Here is a 26,702-nt window from a genome sequence, read left to right on the forward strand (position 1 = left end):
TGTCCCCTTTCCACGGAGGGTTCTACATGGAATTCACCTCTAAGAGTGTACTTTTGAGTGTAAAGAAATATTCGGCCTGAGAAAATGACACCTCGTTTGTTTTTGTCAGGGCACTGGTCAGCTCTAACATACTGAACAAGCTGTTCGTCACTGACATTAACACTGTACCTTCTTCTTCACAATTAGTCGGCTCTATCAGTCCATTTAAGATATTGACATTATAAAAAAATAAATGAAGGAGAAAGAAAGGGGATTTAAGAGGAGGAGAGGTGAGAGAAATAAAAAGTGAAACAGAGGACCAAATGTATAATGTTTCCCAAATGGTTGTTTGTGACTGGGTGGGTGGGGTTATATCCTTCCTGTTTGGCCCTTTCCGGGGTTATCATCGGATGGGGCCACAGTGTCTCCTGACCCCTCCTGTCTCAGCCTCCAGTATTTATGCTGTAGTAGTTTGTGTCGGGGGGCTAGGGTCAGTTCGTTATATCTGGAGTACTTCTCCTGTCTTATCCGGTGTCCTGTGTGAATTTAAGTATGCTCTCTCTAATTCTCTCTTTCTCTCTTTCTTTCTCTCTCTCGGAAGACCTGAGCCCTAGGACCATGCCTCAGGACTACCTGGCATGATGACTCCTTGCTGTCCCCATTCCACCTGGCCGTGCTGCTCCAGTTTCAACTGTTCTGCCTGCGGCTATGGAACCCTGACCTGTTCACCAGACGTGCTACCTGTCCCAGACCTGCTGTTTTCAACTCTCTAGAGACAGCAGGAGCGGTAGAGATACTCTTAATGATCGGCTATGAAAAGCCAACTGACATTTACTCCTGAGGTGCTGACTTGCTGCACCCTCGACAACTACTGTGATTATTCTTATTTGACCATGCTGGTCATTTATGAACATTTGAACATCTTGGCCATGTTCTGTTATAATCTCCACCTGGCACAGCCAGAAGAGGACTGGCCACCCCTCATAGCCTGGTTCCTCTCTAGGTTTCTTCCTAGGTTTTGGCCTTTCTAGGGAGTTTTTCCTAGCCACTGTGCTAGGAAAACACCTGCATTGCTTGCTGTTTGGGGTTTTAGGCTGGGTTTCTGTACAGCACTTTGAGATATCAGCTGATGTAAGAAGGGCTATATAAATAAATTTGATTTGATTTGATTTGACTCCTCGATGGCATTGACCGGTTGTAACTGATTCCTTTTGGGTTGCAGCTAGACAGAATAACAATAAATCATTATGGACTGCATTTATATAGCAATTCCTGGGAGCTCAAACCGTGATGAATTGGGTTTGTTCATTAGAAGCAAATTAAGAAAATAACCAAAAAAAGGAACCATTCTTCCATGGAGGACACACTAGCGGGCCATCCTTTCAATCACAAACTTATTCAGAGAATGACAACTTTTACTACTGCACAATAACCTTGTTGAGAGTTTGTAAAAAAGAAATAATACATCAATAAATAAAACATGAAATCAGTAACAGAGAGACTATGACAAATGTAGACAGTCCATTTGTTGGGTAATTTATTTAGGTAAAGAATGTACAAAACCCGCAGCATTGAATGTCATGAAATATAAACAGTAATATGGGAAAGTTAATCCAATTCGTTACAGTAACAAATGGAGAAACAAGGCTTCAGTACCACTTCTAAAGACCAACCCTTCGAACATGCAGCTCTCATTGGCCAAGCTGTATTCCAGCATACAAAGTCTCCTCCTGCCCCTCAGGCCTGTCTCTCTCAGTGTTTGGTCTGGCACCCTCCAGCACTACAATCTGTCCATACAACACCTCCTCTGGAACCTCTCTCTGTTTCTCCGTCTTCTTTAGAATAGTGATGTCATCACATTCCAGTTCTGGACTCTCATCAGCATCTGTGTGGAGATGTTGACAGTAGTTTTTTTGAGGGGGGGGGGGTAGTAGGATATTGCACAGATCATTTGTTGACATTTAACATTTGAGGTATGGAAGCAACCCACATACGCTCTAATGTTGATTTGCAGATTTAGAAATAGCATCCATTCACCTCCTTCACATGCACTTGAGCAATCTGTAGATCTGGAAACAGGCCTATCGAAATGTGTCTAGGCTAAAAAAATCTAAATTGAGCCACAACACTGAAACAACAGTCACATGAGCTGACTGAGTGTTGTAATCAGTGGTGTGGATGTTTATCTTTGACGTTTGTTCGATGTGTTAGATTGTTAGGCTGTCACATTACTGACCTGGTGCCTGTGGAGGGTTCCTCCTCTTGCGAATACAGTAAGCTCCCACCACCACTGCAAGGACCAGGACCACAGCTACTAGTGACCCTATGACAGTGCCATAAGATCCTCCTGCATGATATGGTGAGGAGAAATAGCGGTGGTGGGGGGGGTTTGACACAGTCCCTCACAAATCATGCATGACAACGTTCAAGCGTTCAAGATAAATTGCATTCGGCTTCTATGGAATATTCTTATTTGACAAATAGATGTGAGTTCTTTTTAGCTCCTCACCTCCGATGGTCAGTTGTACTCCTCTAGTGTCCAAGTAAGTTCCATCTGAATTGTGGATTTCTAAAGAATATTTAGCAGAATCACTCCACTCTGTGTTATTTATTTTAAATGTCCCATTATTGATAAAGAACTCTGATCTGGCTTTAATGAATTCATGGATTATTTTGTTTTGTTTCATTTTGAATATCTCTTTATTAGCACCAGTGGGGTCTTTTTTGAATGTAATTTCAAATCCTGTGGCATCATTCATCAGCTGGAGATAGACAGTTCCTCCCAGAGCTCCGTAACACGACACGTTCTGTGTAGCATTACAGTATGTCTCCATGCCTGAGGATAGAAAAAAATAGCTGTTTTGTTGATAGTGATAATAAGTGTAAATCCTTTGCTAAAACTTTATCAATACCATTTATCCAACTGGTGGGTCTAATCCTGAATACTGATTGTTTAAAACCACATCCCAGCAGGTGCCTATTACACAAGTTACCCATGACGTTAAAATGCCTATTTACTCTGTTCCATCTGACTGTGCAATCAACTGTCTCATCAATGTTTTTAATTCAAATATGTCATCAATATTTGAATATGTTGGCAACCCATTGTATGAATGTGATAATTCCTTTGAAGCCGGTGTTTGGAGGATATATTGGCACGGTATGTCGGCTCTCGACTTTGTCTCGGGACTAACAACACCCGTGCCAATATATCCTCCAAACACCTTCTTCTCGGGAATTATCACTTAATTCACTTTGTGACATTATGATAGCCCGAACTGATCTTTTGACAAGTAAATCATTTTCTTGAGCTTGTCTTTTAAAATAATTAACCATAAATTTATACTGAACAAAAATATGAACTCACCATGCAACCATTTCAAAGATTTTACTGAGTTAAAGTTCATAGAAGGAAACCAGCCAATCAGCATACAATCCCCACAAAAGGGATTTTATTACAAACAGAAACTCCTGAGCTCCACCCTCACCCTCCTCAGACAATCCCACAGGTAAAGAAGCCAGATGTGGATGTCCTGGGCGGGCGTGATTACGCATGGTCTGCGGTTGTGAGGCCGGTTGGATGTACTGCTAAATTGTCTAAAACGACGTTGGTAGAGAAATTAAACACCTCAGGTGGACATTCTTTCAGTCAGCATGCCAATTGCATGCTCCCTCAAAACTTGAAACATCTGTGGCATTGTGTTGTGTGACAAAAGTAGCCTTTTATGGTCCCCAGCACAAGGTGCACCTGTGTAATGATCATGCTGTTGAATCAGTTTCTTGATAGGCCACATCTATCAGGTGGATGGATTATCTTAGCAAAGGAGAAAGGCTCACTAACAGTAATGTAAACAAATTTGTGCACAAATGTTGAGAAATAAGCCTTTTGTGCATATGGAACATTTTTGGGATCTTTTATTTCAGCTCATGAAAAATGGGACCAACACTTTACATGTTAGGTTTATATTTTTGTTCAGTATACATTGCAATGCTCTATGATCCGACATAAGTGGCATTGATTTGTGACTGTTGCTTTTCTCTTCATGATAGAGTGTTGCATGCTGCTGTAGTTATTCAGCATTTATAACACTGGGTTGTTGTTGTTTTAATATGCATGACCTCCATAGACCAAAGATATGTATCTCAGGATAGAAAAAAAAGATGTATCTTACCATAAGAGGGTTCTGCTGACATCATCAGAAGTCCAAACATCATAAACATGTTCCTTTATAATAGGTATCTACTGATGTGGCAACTATAGATTCACTATTGAAGTCCCAAACTAGGATTACAAACAACAAACTACCAGCCACGTTCTAAGTCAGAATGTCACTCGGCTATTTGAGTAAAACATGTAAATGATTGTGTCATTTCAGGGATGGGGAAGGAAGTGTTTGAACATCATCTGGATGATCTATCTCACTTCTTCTTTTCACAGACCGATGCATAAACATTTTAGTATATATGATAAGGCATTCCATAAGATACATTTATTTTTACCTTTATTTAACTAGGCAAGTCGGTTAAGAACAAATTCTTATTTTCAATGACGGGCTAGGAACAGTATTTACTTGTGGCGCTATGCTAGGCTATGCTAGTCAGCTTTTTTACTGATGAGGATGCTCCCTGAAAGAGTGTAGACAAAGAAGAGCTCTCTAGTAGATGTTCCCAAACATTCGAGGGCCATTTTCTATAAAGTGGGGTTACAAGTTTATCAACTTTCGAAGCAGAATTACTTTTCCATTGTCCCTCAACTGCAGTTTATGATATATCATTTTCTAGCTCTGAGTCTCTACTTTTATACAATGTAAAAAAAACACCCCGATTCGATCTTATGTAGCAAATTTTAAAATTGTGTTTTTTTACATTGTATAAAAGTAGAGACTCAGAGCTAGAAAATGATATATCATAAACTGCAGTTGAGGGACAATGGAAAAGTAATTCTGCTTCGAATTCCCATAAGCAATCATTTCTGAAGAAAAAACACAAATGTGAAAACTTGGTGTATACAGCGTTTTGAAAATGTTTATCTATTAACGATAGGGGCCACAGAAAATGTTGGGGCCGGTCAGATATTTTCATCTGGATGCTATTGCTAAAAAAGCGATCATACATGCTACCGTGGTCTCATACTATATGTTATTCAAATTTGAGTCATTAGCAGACACTCTACTTACAGTAGTGAGTGCATATATTTTCAATCTGGTCCTCCTTTGGGAATAGAACCCACAAATACAATAATCAGTACCATAAGTACTGCATCAGCTAAATATAATTTTTACCACCATAAAAACAATAGTAGCCTACTTTCAGGTGCATTTGCAATCTGAACATGTATTTATTTAAGTGAAAGAGCTGTTATTATAATTATTATTTAGAAAAAAAGATGCAATCTATGCTGAACAAAAATATATTAGATTGCAGTTTGTCTCAAAGACCACCTGGTGTCAGCCTTGTTGCGTCTCAGAGTAATCAACATACGTAACTGTCCCCACAAGGCTCTGAGTGTGGATAGATGAACAAAAATATAAATGCAACATGCAACAATTTCAACGGTTTTACTGAGTTACAGTTCATAGAAGGAAATCAGCCAATTGAAATAAATAAATTAGGCCCTAATCTATAGATTTCACATGACTGAGCAGGGGCGCAGCCATTGGTGGGCCCGGAAGGGCATAGGTCCACCCACTTGGGAGCCAAGCCTAGCCAATCAGAATAATTTTTTTCCACACAAAGGGGCTTTATTACAGACAGAAATACTCCTCAGCTTCATCAGCTGTCCGGGTGGCTGGTCTCAGACGATCCCGCAGGTGAAGAAGCCGGATGTGAAGGTCCTGGGCTGGCGTGGTTACTCGTGGTCTGCGCTTGTGAAGCGGTTGGAAATACTGACAAATTCTCTGAAATGACATTCGAGGCGGCTTATGGTAGAGAAATTAACATTCAATTATCTGGAAAAAGCTCTGGTGGACATTCCTGCAGTCAGCATGTCAATTGCACACTCCCTCAAAACTTGAGACATCTGTGGCATTGTGTCGTGTGACAAAACTGTACATTTTAGAGCGGCCGTCTATTGTCCCCAGCACAAGGTGCACCTGTGAAATGATCATGCTGTTTAATCATCTTCTTGAAATGCTACACCCGTACAGTGGATGGATTATCTTGGCAAAGGACAAAAGCTCACTAAGAGGGATGTAAAGACATTTTTGCTTTTTGTGCACATGGAACATTTCTGGGGTCTTTTATTTCAGTTAATGAAACATGGGACCAACACCTTACATGTTGCTTTTTTATTTTGGTTCAGTTTAGAACATAAAAGGTTTCTTCAGCAGTTCGTATATGAGAACCCTTTGAAGAACCCTTATGGTTCCAGGTATAGTGGTGTCCCATCATGCAGGACAGGTGGGGCAGAGCCTGTTTAGCTGTTTTGCATGTTATTTTGGCAATAATATGTGTCACATATCAGTTTGCAAACCGTGTAAAAATTTTACATTTTTTATTAATAAAGCCGCATACAAACATGATCTTTTTTTTTCTTTCTTGAGTAAGGAAGGTCCAAAATGCAGGTGTTTCAGCCTAGCTCAGTGCTTTCTGTGGTGGAGTGGCAGCCAGCGGAAAATACAGAGCATAGGATTTGGTAATGTTCTCTAGTTACTCCGTGATTGGCTCAGTGTTCTGTCACTCATGGGGACACTAGGTCACTGCAGACTCTACAGGGAGAGCTAGGCAGTTCATGCCCCTTTGGGTGCTGCCATAGATTTACACTAGAAGTGCCCATCCAAAAAGGCTCAAGGTCATTGGCCACAGATAAAATTACGTCAAATCACTTTATATCTACCGTAGCTTTGATTGGACTGATCATGTCAACATCATACTTTCAAAATCTTAGCTAGCAAGCTAGACAAGCCATCATCTTCATGAATCACAATCTACTGCCAAATCCTTTTCAAACCTTGTCATACGAAGAGAAATTATAGATAAAACGTATTGGTGCTCATCGGCCATTGGACATAAACATTACACAGCAAGTTGGAAATCACAAATTCAACAATGAGTGGTTTGGAAGGAATCAGTGTCTAACTGAAAACGTTGCAAAGTAATCACTATTTTCTTCCCCTGCCGGCTATTTGTTGGTGAGGATATGTGGTCCAAGTCTGGGTTTAAGGATCTCTTTTCCAAGCTAAAAGGATAAACATTCACACCCAACACCATGGGCCAGAAAAGGTTGAATACATTGGCCATATAGTCATTCAAGTATGATCTCTGCCACGTTCAAAACAACTGGAAACTCGGAAATCTCAGATTTCAGTGAGTTCAGGACAACTGGGATCTCGGAAAAAAACGAACTCCAACTGGGAAAATACGTTTTGAGCGGTCATTCAACTCGGAATTCCAAGTTGGGAACTTGGGCTTCTTTCTAGAGCTCTGACCTGAAGATCACTGACGTCATGATTCAACATAGTTTGTTTTTTGAGTTCCCAGTTGTCTTGCAATCACCATAAATCCAGAGAATGCCAGACTTTGATGAAAAGTTTGACGACAAAATTTGCCCAAAAAAAGGCACCACCTTCCTGTGAATATTGCAGCATAAATTATGTAATATGCCAGGGAGACATGTATATTGTAGCTAAGAAACTAATACTAAGTGTATGTTGTGTAGTAAGCTATTAGTAGCCCATGTGCCTCTCCTTAATGATTTGGTCTCTTTCCTCATATGAATGAATTTACTGAACATAAATGCAATAATGTTTGTGTATGGTTCAAAAGTAAAATCTCTTTTTGGCGTTTGTTATTATTGAAGGAGAATGTGGTTCTTATCGACTTACACAAATCCACAAGGAGTCAGTATAAACCATATTTCTTTAATTAAGGATCCAACCCTTTTTTTCAATTTTCACCTAAAATGATATACCCAAATCTGACTGCCTGTAGCTCAGGACCTGAAGCAAGGATATGCATATTCTTGATACCATTTGAAAGGAAACACTTTGACATTTTTGGAAATGTGAAATGAATGTAGGAGAATATAACACATTAGATCTGGTAAAATATAATACAAAGAAAAAAACGAGTTTTCTTTTTTGTACCATCATCTTTGAAATGCAAGAGAAAGGCCCTAATGTATTATTTCAGCCCAGGCACAATTTAGATTTTGGCCACTAGTTAGCAGCAGTGTATGTGCAAAGTTTTAGACTGATACAATGAACCATTCCATATCTGTTTAAAATGTTGTATCAAGACTGCCCAAATGTGCCTAATTGGCTTATTAACCTTTTCACACGTACCAACAAACGGGTGTGATCATTCTATTGTGGTCCCTGTTGCATATGATAAAACCGGTGTGATTAGAACTCTTGATTAGAAAGCTTATTTAGTATGTCCATTTTTGATTGCAGCTATAATCAGTATTTGAGCAGGCAACACTTTTTTCAAATAAATATTTTGTACAAACATGGTCCTTATAAAGTTATGTTCAGAATGTGACCAGTTTATTTTTGGATGCAATGTTCAGACATTCACAGAAGTAGCTACAGCATACACAATCAACCAAACCGGAAAATGTAGGCTACATTTGTCCTAGCGCTAACTGAGAAAGATTGACGTAACACAAGCGGTCATATGTTTACAACTCTTGGCTGACAGAAACTACAATATGAATTAGCTAATAGCAATTACTAATTGCTATTATTAATCACATCACGGGTGAGCTCACCATTGATCGAAATAATTGAATGAAACACTTTCTAGAAATCGAAAGTAATCCGACGATGGTTAGTTTTGCGCTTCGGAATGTTTGCTTTTTCGCATCAACCAAAGATAATAAGAGGAGACAACATGAGTTTGGTCTGTTTATAGTATGCATGTTAAAGGGGGTGTGTCATCTACGATCATCCACGTCCCTTCATTCACTTCCGGAAGTGTACCCGAAAGATGAGTGAACCATTCCTTCACCTCATTATAACATCTTTGGTCTGACGGATTACGTGACACCCAGAATGAATTGTATAATGTCAACAAACATGGCGCCATACGTAGCTGGCAAAAAGCTTAGCTCATTATAATCAGTACAACCTACACACATCATAGGTGTCCATTACAATATATGCAATATCGTAATGCATTATTTGCCACCAGTATACATACATACATACATACATACATACATACATACATACATACATACATACATACATACATACATACATACATACATACATACAGTATTTTTTTATTTTTTTTTATTTTTTTTCACCTTTATTTAACCAGGTAGGCTAGTTGAGAACAAGTTCTCATTTGCAACTGCGACCTGGCCAAGATAAAGCATAGCAGTGTGAACAGACAACACAGAGTTACACATGGAGTAAACAATAAACAAGTCAATAACATGGTAGAAAAAAAAGAGAATCTATATACAATGTGTGCAAAAGGCATGAGGTAGGCAATAAATCGAATAATTACAATTTAGCAGATTAACACTGGAGTGATAAATCATCAGATGATCATGTGCAAGAAGAGATACTGGTGTGCAAAAGAGCAGAAAAGTAAATAAATAAAAGCAGTATGGGGGGTGAGGTAGGTAAATTGGGTGGGTAGTTTACAGATGGACTATGTACAGCTGCAGCGATCGGTTAGCTGCTCGGATAGCAGATTTTTAAAGTTGTTGAGGGAGATAAAAGTCTCCAACTTCAGAGATTTTTGCAATTCGTTCCAGTCGCAGGCAGCAGAGAACTGGAAGGAAAGGCGTCCAAATGAGGTTTTGGCTTTAGGGATGATCAGTGAGATACACCTGCTGGAGCGCGTGCTGCGGGTGGGTGTAGCCATCGTGACCAGTGAACTGAGATAAGGCGGCACTTTACCTAGCATAGCCTTGTAGATGACCTGGAGCCAGTGGGTCTGACGACGAACATGTAGCGAGGGCCAGCCGACTAGGGCATACAGGTCGCAGTGGTGGGTCGTATAAGGTGCTTTAGTAACAAAACGAATGGCACTGTGATAAACTGCATCCAGTTTGCTGAGTAGAGTATTGGAAGCTATTTTGTAGATGACATCGCCGAAGTCGAGGATCGGTAGGATAGTCAGTTTTACTAGGGTAAGTTTGGCGGCGTGAGTGAAGGAGGCTTTGTTGCGGAATAGAAAGCCGATTCTTGATTTGATTTTGGATTGGAGATGTTTGATATGAGTCTGGAAGGAGAGTTTGCAGTCTAGCCAGACACCTAGGTACTTATAGATGTCCACATATTCTAGGTCGGAACCGTCCAGGGTGGTGATGCTAGTCGGGCGTGCGGGTGCAGGCAGCGAACGGTTGAAAAGCATGCATTTGGTTTTACTAGCGTTTAAGAGCAGTTGGAGGCCACGGAAGGAGTGTTGTATGGCATTGAAGCTCGTTTGGAGGTTAGATAGCACAGTGTCCAAGGAAGGGCCGGAAGTATATAGAATGGTGTCGTCTGCGTAGAGGTGGATCAGGGAATCGCCCGCAGCAAGAGCAACATCATTGATGTATACAGAGAAAAGAGTCGGCCCGAGAATTGAACCCTGTGGTACCCCCATAGAGACTGCCAGAGGACCGGACAACATGCCCTCCGATTTGACACACTGAACTCTGTCTGCAAAGTAGTTGGTGAACCAGGCAAGGCAGTCATTAGAAAAACCGAGGCTACTGAGTCTGCCGATAAGAATATGGTGATTGACAGAGTCGAAAGCCTTGGCCAGGTCGATGAAGACGGCTGCACAGTAATGTCTTTTATCGATGGCGGTTATGATATCGTTTAGTACCTTGAGCGTGGCTGAGGTGCACCCGTGACCGGCTCGGAAACCGGATTGCACAGCGGAGAAGGTACGGTGGGATTCGAGATGGTCAGTGATCTGTTTGTTGACTTGGCTTTCGAAGACCTTAGATAGGCAGGGCAGGATGGATATAGGTCTGTAACAGTTTGGGTCCAGGGTGTCTCCCCCTTTGAAGAGGGGGATGACCGCGGCAGCTTTCCAATCCTTGGGGATCTCAGATGATACGAAGGAGAGGTTGAACAGGCTGGTAATAGGGGGTGCGACAATGGCGGCGGACAGTTTCAGAAATAGGGGGTCCAGATTGTCAAGCCCAGCTGATTTGTATGGGTCCAGGTTTTCCAGCTCTTTCAGAACATCTGCTATCTGGATATGGGTAAAGGAGAAGCTGGGGAGGCTTGCGCGAGTAGCAGCGGGGGGGGCGGGGCTGTTGGCCAAGGTTGGAGTCGCCAGGAGGAAGGCATGGCCAGCCATTGAGAAATGTTTGTTGAAGTTTTCGATTATCACGGACTTATCAGTGGTGACCGTGTTACCTAGCCTCAGTGCAGTGGGCAGCTGGGAGGAGGTGCTCTTGTTTTCCATGGACTTTACAGTATCCCAGAACTTTTTGGAGTTAGAGCTACAGGATGCAAATTTCTGCTTGAAAAAGCTGGCCTTTGCTTTCCTGACTGACTGCGTGTATTGGTTCCTGACTTCCCTGAACAGTTGCATATCGCGGGGGCTCTTCGATGCTATTGCAGTTCGCCACAGGATGTTTTTGTGCTGGTCGAGGGCAGTCAGGTCTGGAGTGAACCAAGGGCTATATCTGTTCTTGGTTCTGCATTTTTTGAACGGAGCATGCTTGTCTAATATGGTGAGGAAGTAACTTTTAAAGAATGACCAGGCATCCTCAACTGACGGGATGAGGTCAATATCCTTCCAGGGTACCCGGGCCAGGTCGATTAGAAAGGCCTGCTCGCAGAAGTGTTTTAGGGAGCGTTTGACAGTGATGAGGAGTGGTCGTTTGACCGCGGACCCGTGGCGGATACAGGCAATGAGGCAGTGATCGCTGAGATCTTGATTGAAGACAGCAGAGGTGTATTTGGAGGGCAGGTTGGTCAGGATAATGTCTATTAGGGTGCCCATGTTTACGGATTTAGGGTTGTACCTGGTGGGTTCCTTGATGATTTGTGTGAGATTGAGGGCATCAAGCTTGGATTGTAGGACTGCCGGGGTGTTAAGCATATCCCAGTTTAGGTCACCTAACAGAACAAACTCTGAAGCTAGATGGGGAGCGATCAATTCACAGATGGTGTCCAGGGCACAGCTGGGAGCTGAGGGGGGTCGGTAGCAGGCGGCAACAGTGAGAGACTTATTTCTGGAGAGATTAATTTTTAAAATTAGAAGTTCGAACTGTTTGGGCATAGACCTGGAAAGTATGACAGAACTTTGCAGGCTATCTCTGCAGTAGATTGCAACTCCTCCCCCTTTGGCAGTTCTATCTTGACGGAAAGTGTTATAGTTGGGTATGGAAATCCCAGAATTTTTGGTGGCCTTCCTAAGCCAGGATTCGGACACGGCAAGGACATCAGGGTTGGCAGAGTGTGCTAAAGCGGTGAGTAAGGCAAACTTAGGGAGGAGGCTTCTGATGTTGACATGCATGAGGCCAAGGCTTTTTCGATCACAGAAGTCAACAAATGAGGGTGACTGGGGACATGCAGGGCCTGGGTTTACCTCCACATCACCCGAGGAACAGAGGAGTAGTAGGATGAGGGTGCGGCTAAAGGCTATCAAAACTGGTCGCCTAGAGCGTTGGGGACAAAGAATAAAAGGAGCAGATTTATGGGCGTGGTAGAATAGATTCTGGGCATAATGTGCAGACAGGGGTATGGTGGGGCACGGGTACAGCGGAGGCAAGCCCAGGCACTGGGTGATGATAAGAGAGGTTGTATCTCTGGACATGCTGGTCTCAATGGGTGAGGTCACCGCATGTGTGGGGGGTGGGACAAAGGAGGTATCAGAGGTACGGAGAGTGGAACTACGGGGTCCATTGCAAACCAAAACAATGATAATGATAACTAGCCTGAACAACAGTATGCAAGGCATATTGATATTTGAGAGAGACATACAATAAGGCATAAAGTGATTGCAGGTCTTGATTGGGAGAGCTAGCTAAAACAACAGGTAAGATAACAGCAGCAATAACAGGGTGCTAGTCTAACACAGCGCCAGTATGCGCCTACATTAGAAAATACAAAACGATATACAGAAAATAAGGAACTTACTTTGATCGGAACGCACACATGTCCAAAGTTATTATTTGAAAGGAAAACAACAAGGAAGGCAAAGCGAGCGCAAGCAAGAAACTGGTCCAATTCTTGCAAGACTGCGCAAATTGATGCATACTTGATCTGTGCAAACATGAGTGTAGTGCGGGGGGCTTTCATCGAAGGGAAAGTTTATCAGGCTCAGTAAAGCCTCAAACATAAATTGTCCGCTACGCTGAATGTGAATTAATGAGGAAGCGGAACACACCTCAATTCAAACTGTTGTTAGAAAATACAACTTGTTAGAAAATAATTTGAAATTGACAAATTGAAACACAGCCTACAGAGAATTAGCAGGCAGCGCGTGTAAACTGTAAACTGTCCTGTCACATTTTGGAACAGTGAGTGCATTCTGGCATCACGTGCATAAAACAACTCACGCTGGGGCGACCGTTAGAGGTATTTGGAACTCACATGTAAAAAGGTTAATACATTTTCAAGTTCATAATTGTGCACTCTCCTCAAACAATAGAATGGTATTCATTCAAGATGTCACCATGTGGGAGAAGTTGGTGCTCAGGAGGTTCCCACTATTAATTACCAGTTGGAGGGCCATTCAAGTGGATTTTTCCCAGTCGTATGTGGTAAATTCCCACTTCCCACATGGTCATGATAGCACCATTATTCTACTTCTGTGATTTTTAAATGGCGGTTGGCAACCAATAGATGCATTACTGCCACCAACTGGATTGGAGTGTAGATCCATTACACTTTGTGAAACCAAAAGGGGCAAAGGGTAAAGAATATCACCCTTCCGACTGTTGACATAAAGACATGTTTCTACCAGCACAACTATTTATACCCTCCTTTAGGCAAAGTCTCCTCCTTGCACCTCTAAACACTACATCTTTGTTGCTAGGCAGGAAGTTAAGTGGTGTGTAATTAAACTGTTCGTTCTCCCTTCATCTAACCTGACCTGGGCCCACATTCCTCACTCATCCAGAGCTATCCAACCTTATCAGTGATTGCCTTTTCCCTTTTTCGCTACCAAGTGATTGCCTTTTCCCTCACAAAGTAACTTTCCAGACCCATACTTCTTATCCAACCTCCATTGACCCCACCATATACATTCTTCATACATGTAATTGTTAACTTCTAGTATAGCAAGTATTTCAAACTAGAACCCAACAGTACCTCCTTTTTGAATAGTAATTCCATACTGTTCAACATCACATGAACTTTGAAATTACTTATAAATTAACAGAAAATAAATAATGATCAAAAAATAAAACTTGATTAACATTCACAGTTGATTTGTATATTTACACCGATTAGTATATTTACACATATGTACTCTATAATCACACTATGCACACTCTTATCCCCCCCACCCCACCCCCTCGTTGTACAAATAATAATGACATTTCAACTGGAGCTTTTGACTATCACCATTTCCTCCTTCGGGTTCCTAAGATTGTGATAGCACAAGACTTCAAAACATAAGTATTAATAATGCGATAAGCTATGCATGATTATATATGCAAAGAAAAAACAAAGTTTAATAACATGACTATTCCCACTCTTTCTTAGCCTGACTCTATACCTTCGGGATACTTTTCTGCTGGGTTCCACAAAAAGGAAGGCCCTAAAAAAAACTCATGCTTTCACCCAGTCTTCCCCCGTTTGGCCACATGTTACAAAAGGTGCTCTAATGCCATATTATTTTCACTTCGCTCCCATCTTCTTCTTCCTCCATGGCCACCCAGTGACCTTAACCAACTTTATCTCCTCTTGAGTCAAATTATCACTGTATATATGTTTCAACATCAATTCCCTCATAAGGTGATATCCCAGCAACGCTACCATGGTAACCCCTGCTATGATGCATACTTCAAAATACCCCTAATTTGCACCGCAGTCCAGTTCCATGCTGTTACTATAGCAGCCTTCACCACTACTACTGCTTTTTCCGATGCTGTCCCTACAGCAACTGCCGTGAGAATATATTGCTCCTGATCCCCTATTGCTTTTGTGGTTCACTGATAGATCTAGGACGGAATCTTTCAGATACTCCCTACCTGTCTCCCATGGTATTCTAGCCACCAACATCTCCAATGACATCCTATGTTCTGATGCAGTCGGTATCTATGGATAATACTTCCCTGTGCTCAGGTTAGGTACACATCTCTCATCCCAAGGCCGATCTACACCACTTTGTGAACACCCTCGTCACAGTGTAATCTTTGGGTCCCAACGGTTGATAAGCAGCAACCTTCGGACGCTTTCCTGTTAGCGTCACTCGGTCCCACTGCAGGTCGGTTAGGAATGAGAGAGAGATTCGTGCCTGTTGGAATATCCAACCTTGCAAAACTCTGAGTCACATGTTTGTGCTGCTGTCATTACATCAAACTTCCCCTCTGGTGAGGTGGCCTCCTCGACACAGAAATCTGTAGCTAGTCTTTCAAGAGTTGTACCTTCTTCGCTGCACTTCTCACAAAAAGTTGCAAATTGTGTCTCAAAAGTTAACACTATCTCTGCTACTCCCACCGGGATCTGGGTGTGTGTGACTTTCGACTCGACTTCATAGTAGTCTCTACATCGTGCATATTTAGCTGTCCTTCCTCTCCTACAAACTATCCCCTGGTATTACTATACGCAGAGGAGTGGTATTGTTTGTGAGCCACACAGATCTCCACCCCAGTCACATTCCAATCCGCTCTTTCAATTCCCTGTAACATTAATGCCTTTTTTGGAACTCCATATAACACACTGATATCGGTTCTGCTCGAATCTGCCACTAACACCCTTACGCAAACATTCTGTCTCAAACACATGTACTATGTACTTTGCCTCTGGACACAAATACATTTGCACATAAAATCATTCCATCTAACCCATAACACATTAGTCACTACTGCTAGTCCACTTATACAGTTATAAACGTACTAAAACATGCTCAAGTCAATTAGTCAGTTTCCAACAATCCCTAATCTGCAACAATGATCATTCAAATGTTCCACGCCACCTAGAAAACATATTGACTTGAACAGGGAAGAGAGAGAATACATGTTTAATCATTTCACACCACCCTTGATGAGAATGAGATTGGAGCAAGGACCGTCCATCCGTTCTGTTCTGTGCCAATGGGATGCTAGTCTCCCTGCCAGTCTCCTTCATCCTCAACCTCGAGTATGAGGAAACCCTCCCTAGACTCGATAAATTCAAGCAGTGCACCCTCCCCTCACTTTGTGCTCTCTTCACAGCTTAGGGGCAGCGCTCTCTCTTTCTTCCTCTCCTTTCTGAATCATAATTAAAACAATTGATAAATTCTCCAACTCAAATTTAGAATGACAGTCCTAAGTGCTTCACGTTGAGTCTATCACTCAGATTGAAGAACCTCAATTTAGCACATACTGACACTGTTTGAATGTATGTTTACAGACAGGTAAAATATATAGACAGTATGTACTACTTATATTACCGGTTAACTTTTCCCATCACGGCCCCGGTTTATCCCTGTCTTACACTGTCACGTTAATGACAGTGTTATGCCCTGATCTGTTTCACCTGTTCCTGTGATTGTCTCCACCCCCTCCAGGTGTCGCTTATTTTCCCCAGTGTATTTATCCCTGTGTTTCCTGTCTCTCTGTACCAGTGTATTTATCCCCGTGTTTCCTGTCTCTCTGTGCCAGTTCGTCTTGTATGTTTAGTCAAGTCAACCAGCGTGTTTTTCCTGTACTCCTTTGCTATTCTCCTTTTTCTAGTCCTCCCGGTTTTGACCCTTGCCTGTTTCTAAACTCTGTACCCGCCTGCCTGACCATTCTGCCTGCCTTGACCACGAGCCTGTCTGCCACTCTGTACCTCCTGGACTCTGATCTGGTTTTGACCTTTTTGCCTGTCCACGACAATTCTCTTGCCTACCCCTTTGGATTATTAAACATTGTAAGACTTCAACCATCTGCATCTGGGTCTCGCCTTGTGCCTTGATAGACGGATCAGTATCTCAATGCATTTTAATGTAAATTACAATACATTTCCCAGTGTGTAGACCTTCTCAATCAACCTGATACCCATATAGACTGTTTAGAGAAACCCTAAATCTAAATTGATTTACGGGCACAGTTTACCACTCCCTCCTTCCCGGCACTCATTCTCCTGGTGTCTCTTCATTTCTTCTTCCCATAGCGTTACAGTTCATCCTCCCAAGGCACCTATGTAACTCATGCCTGTCACCGTTGATAGCTTATGATAATGTCCCTGTCACGATCGTGTGGAGGAGAGACGGACCAAGGCGCAGCGCGTGAAAAGAACATCTTCTTTTATTAGAAGAGGAAAAAACACGAAAACGAACACTACACAAAACAAAACAACAAACGACCGTGAAGCTATAAACGTTAGTGCACACAAAAAGCAACAAACGTTCAACATAGACATAGACAATTACCCACAAACACCTAAAGCCTATGGCTACCTTAAATATGGCTCCCAATCAGAGACAACAATAACCAGCTGTCTCTGATTGAGAACCAAATCAGGCAACCATAGACTTTCCTAAACACCTACACTCAACCATAGACATACCTAGACACATACACTCAACACAAACCCATACACTACAACCAACACCCCCTATACCATATAATCACCCAAAACACACACATACCCCATGTCACACCCTGACCTAACTAAAATAATAAAGAAAACAAATAATACTAAGGCCAGGGCGTGACAGTACCCCCCCCCCAAAAGGTGCGGACCCCGGCCGCAAAACCTGACATATAAAGGGAGGGTCCGGGGTGGGCCCTAATATGGCGGCGGCTCGGGTGCGGGACGTGGCCCCCACTCCAGCATTGTCAATATCCGCTTCGGTGTCTCTGGTAGATCCTGGCTGACTGGCGGATTCAGCCGATCCCGGCTGACTGGCGACTCTGGCTGCTCATGGCTGGCGGGCGACTCTGGCTGCCCATGGCTGGCGGGCGACTCTGGCTGCCCATGGCTGGCGGGCGACTCTGGCTGCCCATGGCTGGCGGGCGACTCTGGCTGCCCATGGCTGGCGGGCGACTCTGGCTGCCCATGGCTGGCGGGCGACTCTGGCTGCCCATGGCTGGCGGGCGACTCTGGCTGCCCATGGCTGGCGGGCGACTCTGGCTGCCCATGGCTGGCGGACGGCTCTGGACGCCCATGGCTGGCTGACGGCTCTGGACGCTCATGGCAGGCTGACGGCTCTGGACGCTCATGGCAGGCTGACGGCTCTGGACGCTCATGGCAGGCTGACGGCTCTGGACGCTCATGGCAGGCTGGCGGCTCTGGACGCTCATGGCTGGCTGGCGGCTCTGGACGCTCATGGCTCGCTGGCGGCTCTGGACGCTCATGGCAGGCTGACGGCTCTGGACGCTCATGGCAGGCTGGCGGCTCTGGACGCTCATGGCTGGCTGGCGGCTCTGGACGCTCATGGCTCGCTGGCGGCTCTGGACGCTCATGGCAGGCTGGCGGCTCTGGACGCTCATGGCTGGCTGGCGGCTCTGGACGCTCATGGCAGGCTGACGGCTCTGGACGCTCATGGCAGGCTGACGGCTCTGGACGCTCATGGCAGGCTGGCGGCTCTGGACGCTCATGGCTGGCTGGCGGCTCTGGACGCTCATGGCTCGCTGGCGGCTCTGGACGCTCATGGCTCGCTGGCGGCTCTGGCAGATCCTGTCTGGTTGGCGGTTCTGGCAGATCCTGTCTGGTTGGCGGCTCTGGCAGATCCTGTCTGGTTGGCGGCTCTGGCAGATCCTGTCTGGTTGGCGGCTCTGGCAGATCCTGTCTGGTTGGCGGCTCTGGCAGATCCTGTCTGGTTGGCGGCTCTGGCAGATCCTGTCTGGTTGGCGGCTCTGGCAGATCCTGTCTGACGAATGGCTCTAGCAGCTCCTGACTGACGAACGGCTCTGACGGCTCGGGACAGACGGGCGGCTCTAATGGCTCGGGACAGATGGATGGCTCAGACGGCACTGGGCAGACGGATGGCTCAGACGGCACTGGGCAGACGGATGGCTCAGACGGCGCTGGGGAGACGGATGGCTCAGATGGCGCTGGGGAGACGGATGGCTCAGATGGCGCTGGGGAGACGGATGGCTCAGATGGCGCTGGGGAGACGGATGGCTCAGATGGCGCTGGGGAGACGGATGGCTCAGATGGCGCTGGGGAGACGGATGGCTCAGATGGCGCTGGGGAGACGGATGGCTCTGGCCGGATGAGGCGCACTGTAGGCCTGGTGCGTGGTGCCGGAACTGGTGGTCCCGGGCTGGAGACACGCATCTCAAGGCTAGTGCGGGGAGAAGGAACAGGGCATACTTGACCCTGGAGACGCACATTAGGCCTAGTGCGTGGTGCCGGAACTGGTGGTACCGGGCTGGGGACACGCATCTCAGGGCTAGTGCGGGGAGCAGCAACAGGATGCACAGGACTCTGGAGACGCACAGGAGACTTGGTGCGTGGCGTAGGCACAGGTGGTAATGGGCGGGAGACACGCACCATTGGACGAGTGCGTGGAGGAGGAACAGGGCTCTGGAGACACACTGGAAGCCTGGTGCGTGGTGTAGGCAATGGTGGAACTGGACTGGGGCGGGGAGGTGGCGCCGGAAATACCGGACCGTGCAGGCGTACTGACTCCCTTGAGCACCGAGCCTGCCCAACCTTACCTGGTTGAATGGTCCCCGTCGCCCGCCCAGTGCGGGGAGGTGGAATAACCCGCACCGGGCTATGTAGGCGAACCGGGGACACCATGCATAAGTCTGGTGCCATGTAAGCCGGCCCGAGGAGACGCACTGGAGACCAGACGCGTTGAGCCGGCTTCATGGCACCTGGCTCAATGCCCAATCTAGCCCTACCAGTGCGGGGAGGTGGAATAACCCGCACCGGGCTATGAACACGTACAGGAGACACCGTGCGCTCTACTGCGTAACACGGTGTCCGCCCGTACTCCCGCTCTCCACGGTTAGCCTGGGAAGTGGGCGCAGGTCTACTACCTGCCCTCGGCCCACTACCTCTAAGCCTCCCCCCAAGAAATGTTTGGGTTGTACTTGCGGGCTTCCAGCCTTGCCTCCGTGCTGCCTCCTCATATCGCCTCCTCTCGGCTTTCGCTGCCTCCAGCTCTTCACGAGGGAGGCGATATTCTCCCGGTTGTGCCCAAGGTCCCTTACCATCCAATATCTCCTCCCATGTCCATGAATCCTTTGTTCCTTGCTCCTGTTGCCACTGATCACGCTGCTTGATCCTTGTTTGGTGGGTAATTCTGTCACGATCGTGTGGAGGAGAGACGGACCAAGGCGCAGCGCGTGAAAATAACATCTTCTTTTATTAGAAGAGGAAAAAACACGAAAACGAACACTACACAAAACAAAACAAAACAACAAACGACCGTGAAGCTATAACCGTTAGTGCACACAAAAAAGCAACAAACGTTCAACATAGACATAGACAATTACCCACAAACACCTAAAGCCTATGGCTACCTTAAATATGGCTCCCAATCAGAGACAACAATAACCAGCTGTCTCTGATTGAGAACCAAATCAGGCAACCATAGACTTTCCTAAACACCTACACTCAACCATAGACATACCTAGACACATACACTCAACACAAACCCATACACTACAACCAACACCCCCTATACCATATAATCACCCAAAACACACACAAACCCCATGTCACATCCTGACCTAACTAAAATAATAAAGAAAACAAATAATACTAAGGCCAGGGCGTGACAGTCCCGATTTTAATATCTGGGGAATTATCAGATTTTCCCAAGCACCCATCTCTAACCTGAGACACCACCACCATTCTGTACTGTCCAGTCTGTCTGGTCCATTTTCCCACGCACCAGTAATATGGGAGAAGCTTGGACGTGATCTCTCTCCATGCTCACTCCACATGTACGGTCTCAGGACCCATGCCACACTCCTGCCGCTCGTACACAGGTTGCTGGCTCAGACTCTGGTTTCAGGTACAGTAGGAGTGGTGAAAGACAAGGCCATAATGAACGCCTTTGTTGAAATTACTTCAGACGGTTAGAGGGGGTGAAGCTCACACTGTTCTCAGTCAAATTATTCCTTCCATGCATCTAGATACCATCTGTAGTCACTATCGTCATAACTTCAAGAGAGGACAGGCCAAAACAACAGTTTAAGGCATTTCTGATTCAGAAAATCCAAACAACTATTCACCATATGACAAATCATTACATTCCAACTTTTCTTAATACAACATTTCTAAGACTAATGTCAAAGAGCATAACATCACACTTCTGAAACCATTTTTCTAATTGGCTTTATACTCCTGTCAAGATGGCTCCGAAGAGGATGGCTGACGTTTTACATGCTCCGAACCAACTGCTATTTTGTTATTTTTTTTTGCGTTGTTTGTAACTTGTTTTTTTAACTTATTTTGTACATAATGTTGCTGCTGCTGTCTCTTATGACCAAAAATAACTTCTGGACATCAGAACAGCGACTACTCACCACGAACTGGAAGAAGCTTTTTCCTTTAACGAGTCTGACGAGAAGGATATACTGCTCTCCCAGGAACAGGCCCAAATCCCTGTCATTTTCATGAAGAAAAGACGGAGGAAAAGAGGGCGCAGATCGGGCTGCCTTCTGAGAATCTGTAGGTGAGCGAGTAAACTTCCATTGCCATCCGTTCTACTTGCTAAGATGCAATCATTGCAAAATATAATTGAGGGAAACCCAAACGCGAGCTGCCGAGTGACACGAGCCTACCAGATGAGCTAAATGCCTTTTATGCTCGCTTCGAGGCAAGCAACACTGAGTCATGCACAAGAGCACCAGCTGTGCTGGATGACTGTATGATAACGCTCTCTGTAGCCAATGTGAGCAAGACCTTTAAACAGGTCAACATTCACAAGGCCGCGGGGCCAGGCGGATTACCAGGACATGTACTCAAAGCATGTGCGGACCTACTGGCGCGGACCTACCTATGTGTCTTCACTGACATTTTCAATCTCTCCCTGACCGAGTCTGTAATACTTACAGTTGAAGTCGGAAGTTTACATACACTTAGGTTGGAGTCATTATAACTTGTTTTTCAACTACTCCACAAATTTCTTGTTAACAAACTATAGTTTTGGCAAGTCAGTTAGGACATCTACCTTGTGCATGAGATTACACAAGTAATCTTTCCAAAAATTGTTTGCAGACAGATTATTTTACTGTATCACAATTCCAGTGGGTCAGAAGTTTACAAACACTAAGTTGACTGTGCCTTTAAACACCTTGGAAAACTCCAGAAAATGGTGTCATGGCATTAGAAGCTTCTGATAGGCTAATTGACATCATTTGAGTCAATTGGAGGTGTACCTGTGGATGTATTTCAAGGCCTACCTTCAAACGCAGTGCCTCTTTGCTTGACATCATGGGAAAATCAAAAGAAATCAGCCAAGACCCCAGAAAAAGAATTGTAGACCTCCAAGTCTGGTTCATCCCTGGGAGCAATTTCCAAATGCCTGAAGGTACCACGTTCATCTGTACAAAATATAGTACGCAAGTATAAACACCATGGGACCACGCAGCCGTCATACCGCTCAGGAAGGAGTGGCGTTCTGTCTCCTAGAGATGAATGTACTTTGGTGGAAAAGTGCAATTCAATCCCAGAACAACAGCAAAGGACCCTGTGAAGATGCTGGAGGAAACAGGTACAAAAGTATCTATATCCACAGTAAAACGAGTCCTATATCGACATAACCTGAAAGGCCGCTCAGCAAGGAAGAAGCCACTGTTCCAAAACCGCCATAAAAAAGCCAGACTACAGTTTGCAACTGCACATGGGGACAAAGATTGTACTTTTTGGAGAAATGTACTCTGGTCTGATGAAACAAAAATAGAACTGTTTGGCCATGATGACCATTTTTATGTTTGGAGGAAAAAGGGGGATCCTTGCAAGCCGAAGAACACCATCCCAACCGTGAAGCACGGGGGTGGCAGCATCATGTTGTGGGGGTGCTTTGCTGCAGGAGGGACTGGTGCACTTCACAAAATAGATGGCATAATGAGGAAAGAAAAGGATGTGGATATATTGAAGCAACATCTCAAGACATCAGTCAGGAAGTTAAAGCTTGGATGCAAATGGGTCTGCCAAATGGACAATGATCCCCAAGCATACTTCCAAAGTTGTGGCAAAATGGCTTAAGGACAACAAAGTCAAGGTATTGGAGTGGCCATTGCAAAGCCCTGACGTCAATCCTATAGAAAATTTGTCGGCAGAACTGTAAAAGCGTGTGCAAGCAAGGAGGCCTACAAACCTGACTCAGTTACACCAGCTCTGTCAGGAGGAATGGGCCAAAATTCACCCAACCTATTGTGGGGAGCTTGTGGAAGGCTACCCGAAACGTTTGACCCAAGTTAAACAATTTAAAGGCAATGCTAGCAAATACTAATTGAGTGTATGTAAACTTCTGACCCACTGGGAATGTGATGAAAGAAATAAAAGCTGAATTAAATCACTCTCTCAACTATTATTCTGACATTTCACATTCTTAAAATAAAATGGTGATCCTAACTGACCTAAGACAGGGAATTTTTACTTGGATTAAATGTCAGGAATTGTGAAAAACTGAGTTTAAATGTATTTGGCTAAGGTGTATGTAAACTTCTGATTTCAACTGTACATGTTTCAAGCAGACCACCATAGTCCTTGTGCCCAAGGATGTGAAGGTAACCTGCCTAAATGATTACCACCCCATAGCACTCATATCGGTAGCCATGAAGTGCTTTGAACGGCTGGTTATGGCTCACATCAACAGCATCTTCCTGGATACCCTAGACCCACTCCAATTCACATACCGCCCCAACAGATCCACAGATGACACAATCTCAATCACACTCCACACTGCCTACAGCTCAGCATTCAACACCATAGTGCTCACGAAGCTCATCACTAAGCTAAGGACCCTGGGACTTAAAACCTCCCTCTGCAACTGGATACTGGACTTCCTGACAGGCCACCCCCAGGTGGTAAGGGTAGGCAACATCACGACTGCCATGCTGATCCTCAACACTAGGGCCCCTCAGGGGTGTGTACTTAGTCCCCTCCTGTACTCCCTGTTCACTCATGACTGCATGGCCAGGCACGACTCCAACACCATCATTAGGTTTGCTTATGACACAACAGTGGTAGGCCTGATCACCGACAACGATGAGACAGCCTATAGGGAGGAGGTCAGAGAACTGGCAGTGTGGTGCCAGGACAACAACCTCTCCCTCAATTTGAGCAAGACAAAGGAGCTTATTGTGGACTACAGGAAAAGGCGGGCCGAACAGGCCCCCATTAACATCGATGGGGCTGTAGTGGAGCGGGTCGAGAGTTTCATGTTCCTTGGCGTCCACATCACCAACAAACTATCATGACCAAACACACCAAGACAGTCGTGAAGAGGGCACGACAAAACATTTTCCCCCTCAGGAGACTGAAAAGATTTGGCATGGGACCCCAGATCCTCAAAAAGTTCTACAGCTGCACCATCGAGAGCATCCCGACTGGTTGCATCACCGCCTGGTATGGCAACTGTCCGGAGCGTCACGTCTAGGACCTAAAGGCTCCTTTAACAGCTTCTATCCCCAAGCCATAAGACTGCTGAACAATTAATAAAATGGCCACTGGACTATTTACATATGGGTAAAAGAAAATATATACAAAAAAAATATTACAAAAAGAACAGTATTTCTTTTAATTTTACCTTTATTTTACCAGGTAGGTTAGTTGAGAACAAGTTCTCATTTGCAACTGCGACCTGGCCAAGATAAAGCAAAGCAGTTTGACACATACAACAACAGAGTTACACATGGAATAAACAAACATACAGTCAATAATACAGTAGAAAAAGTCTATATACAGCCTGTGCAAATGAGGTAGGATAAGAGAGGTAAGGCAATAAATAGGCCATGGTGGCAAAGTAATTACAATATAGCAATTAAACACTGGAATGGTAGATGTGCAGAAGATGAATGTGCAAGTAGAGATACTGGGGTGCAAAGGAGCAAGATAAATAAATAAATACAGTATGGGGATGAGGTAGTTGGATGGGCTATTTACAGATGGGCTATGTACAGGTGCAGTGATCTGTGAGCTGCTCTAACAGCTGGTGCTTAAAGCTAGTGAGGGAGGTAAGAGTCTCCAGCTTCAGTGATTTTTGCAGTTTGTTCCAGTCATTGGCAGCAGAGAACTGGAAGAAAAGGCGGCCAAGGGAAGAATTGGCTTTGGGGGTGACCAGTGAGATATACCTGCTGGAGTGCGTACTATGGGTGGGTGCTGCTATGGTGACCAGTGAGATGAGATAAGGCGGTGCTTTACCTAGCAGACACTTGGAGCCAGTGGGTTTGGCGACGAGTATGAAGCGAGGGCCAGCCAACGAGAGTGTACAGGTCGCAGTGGTGGGTAGTATATGGGGCTTTGGTAACAAAATGGATGGCACTGTGATAGACTGCATCCAATTTGTTGAGTAGTGTTAGAGGCTATTTTGTAAACGACATCGCCGAAGTCGAGGATCGGTAGGATGGTCAGTTTTACGAGGGTATGTTTGGCAGCATGAGTGAAGGATGCTTTGTTGCGAAATAGGAAGCCGATTCTAGATTTAATTTTGGATTGGAGATGTTTAATGTGAGTCTGGAAGGAGAGTTTACAGTCTAACCAGACACCTTGGTATTTGTAGTTGTCAACATATTCTAAGTTAATTATTTTGGAGCTCCCTTTACGGCGGGTATCTTTATACTTTATAAAACTGCAGAATTTCACTAACTGCCCTCCCAAGACAACAGCCTCAGGAAACATTTCATAAAGAGAGATAAGGACACCCCATCCTCTCCTGGAAGAGAAAGTGTACATTTCGTTAGTATTCACTATGCTAAATCTTAAATCAGCAACACAAAAGTTTTAATTACAAACGAATCAAAACATGATAATGATATTAGAATGAATTGTTTGTTTTAATCCATCCCAACATGTTTGTAGCCTGTAACTACTCTTAGACATGGCGGCATTTCTCTCGCCACCGAGTCTTAACGATTTACTCCTGTATATGACTGGTCTCTTTTTTCCCCATGACTTTGCGTAACCACTGCACTACAATGTCTTCCCTTTCGTCTATTCTATCACTCTATTTCAGAAGAATTTAATTTAGCCTATTCCGAGCTCCCTTGCCCCACTACACTCACTCTTCCAAAGACCACACACCTAAAACAGGGCTCTGACACTCTGCACGTTGGGATAGATTTAATGCCCTTTCCTCCCTGGAAAGGCGATTTTTTTTAAAGTAAATGGGAAAAGTGGTGAATGCCAAGATGCTGCTAGACCTAGCCCTGCTGGGGAAAAAACAGCGTAGACCAGCATAGGCTGGTTATGCATGCTGGTGACTAGTGCTGGTGACCAGCCTTCACTGTGTTTTTGCTGGTGTCATCGATGTGTTTTTGCTGGTGCCATCGATGTGGTTTTGCTGGTGCCATCGATGTGTTTTTGCTGGTGCCTTCGCTATGTTTTTGTGGTGCCTTCCTTGTGTTTTTGCTAGTGTCTTTGCTGTGTTTTGGACACTGTTGACCAGCCTTCACGGTGTTTTGTAAACTGGTGAGCAGCTTTCTCTGTGTTTTTGCTGGTGCATTCGCTGTGGGTATCGTTTTCTTAGCAAGGGAGGAGAATTCTCCACCTGGG

The 26,702-nt window shown here is 44.6% G+C and overlaps 1 protein-coding gene across 1 annotated transcript in view; it reads right to left on the bottom strand.

Moving 5' to 3' along the window:
* Positions 1–1,494: 1,494 nt before the first annotated feature.
* The window catches only part of LOC139572628 (uncharacterized), a 33,800-nt gene continuing 8,592 nt past the window's right edge, over positions 1,495–26,702 (bottom strand). Inside the window, exons 4-7 of the mRNA XM_071395311.1 lie at positions 5,757–5,876; positions 2,489–2,815; positions 2,216–2,326; positions 1,495–1,864 (exon numbers count right to left, since the gene is read on the bottom strand). Of these exons, the coding sequence (XP_071251412.1) occupies positions 1,671–1,864; positions 2,216–2,326; positions 2,489–2,815; positions 5,757–5,876 (752 nt within the window). The 3' untranslated portion in view covers positions 1,495–1,670. The remainder of the gene's footprint in view (positions 1,865–2,215; positions 2,327–2,488; positions 2,816–5,756; positions 5,877–26,702) is intronic.

Source organism: Salvelinus alpinus, chromosome 4, assembly GCF_045679555.1.
Source record: "Salvelinus alpinus chromosome 4, SLU_Salpinus.1, whole genome shotgun sequence".
Taxonomy (NCBI): Eukaryota; Metazoa; Chordata; class Actinopteri; order Salmoniformes; family Salmonidae; genus Salvelinus; species Salvelinus alpinus.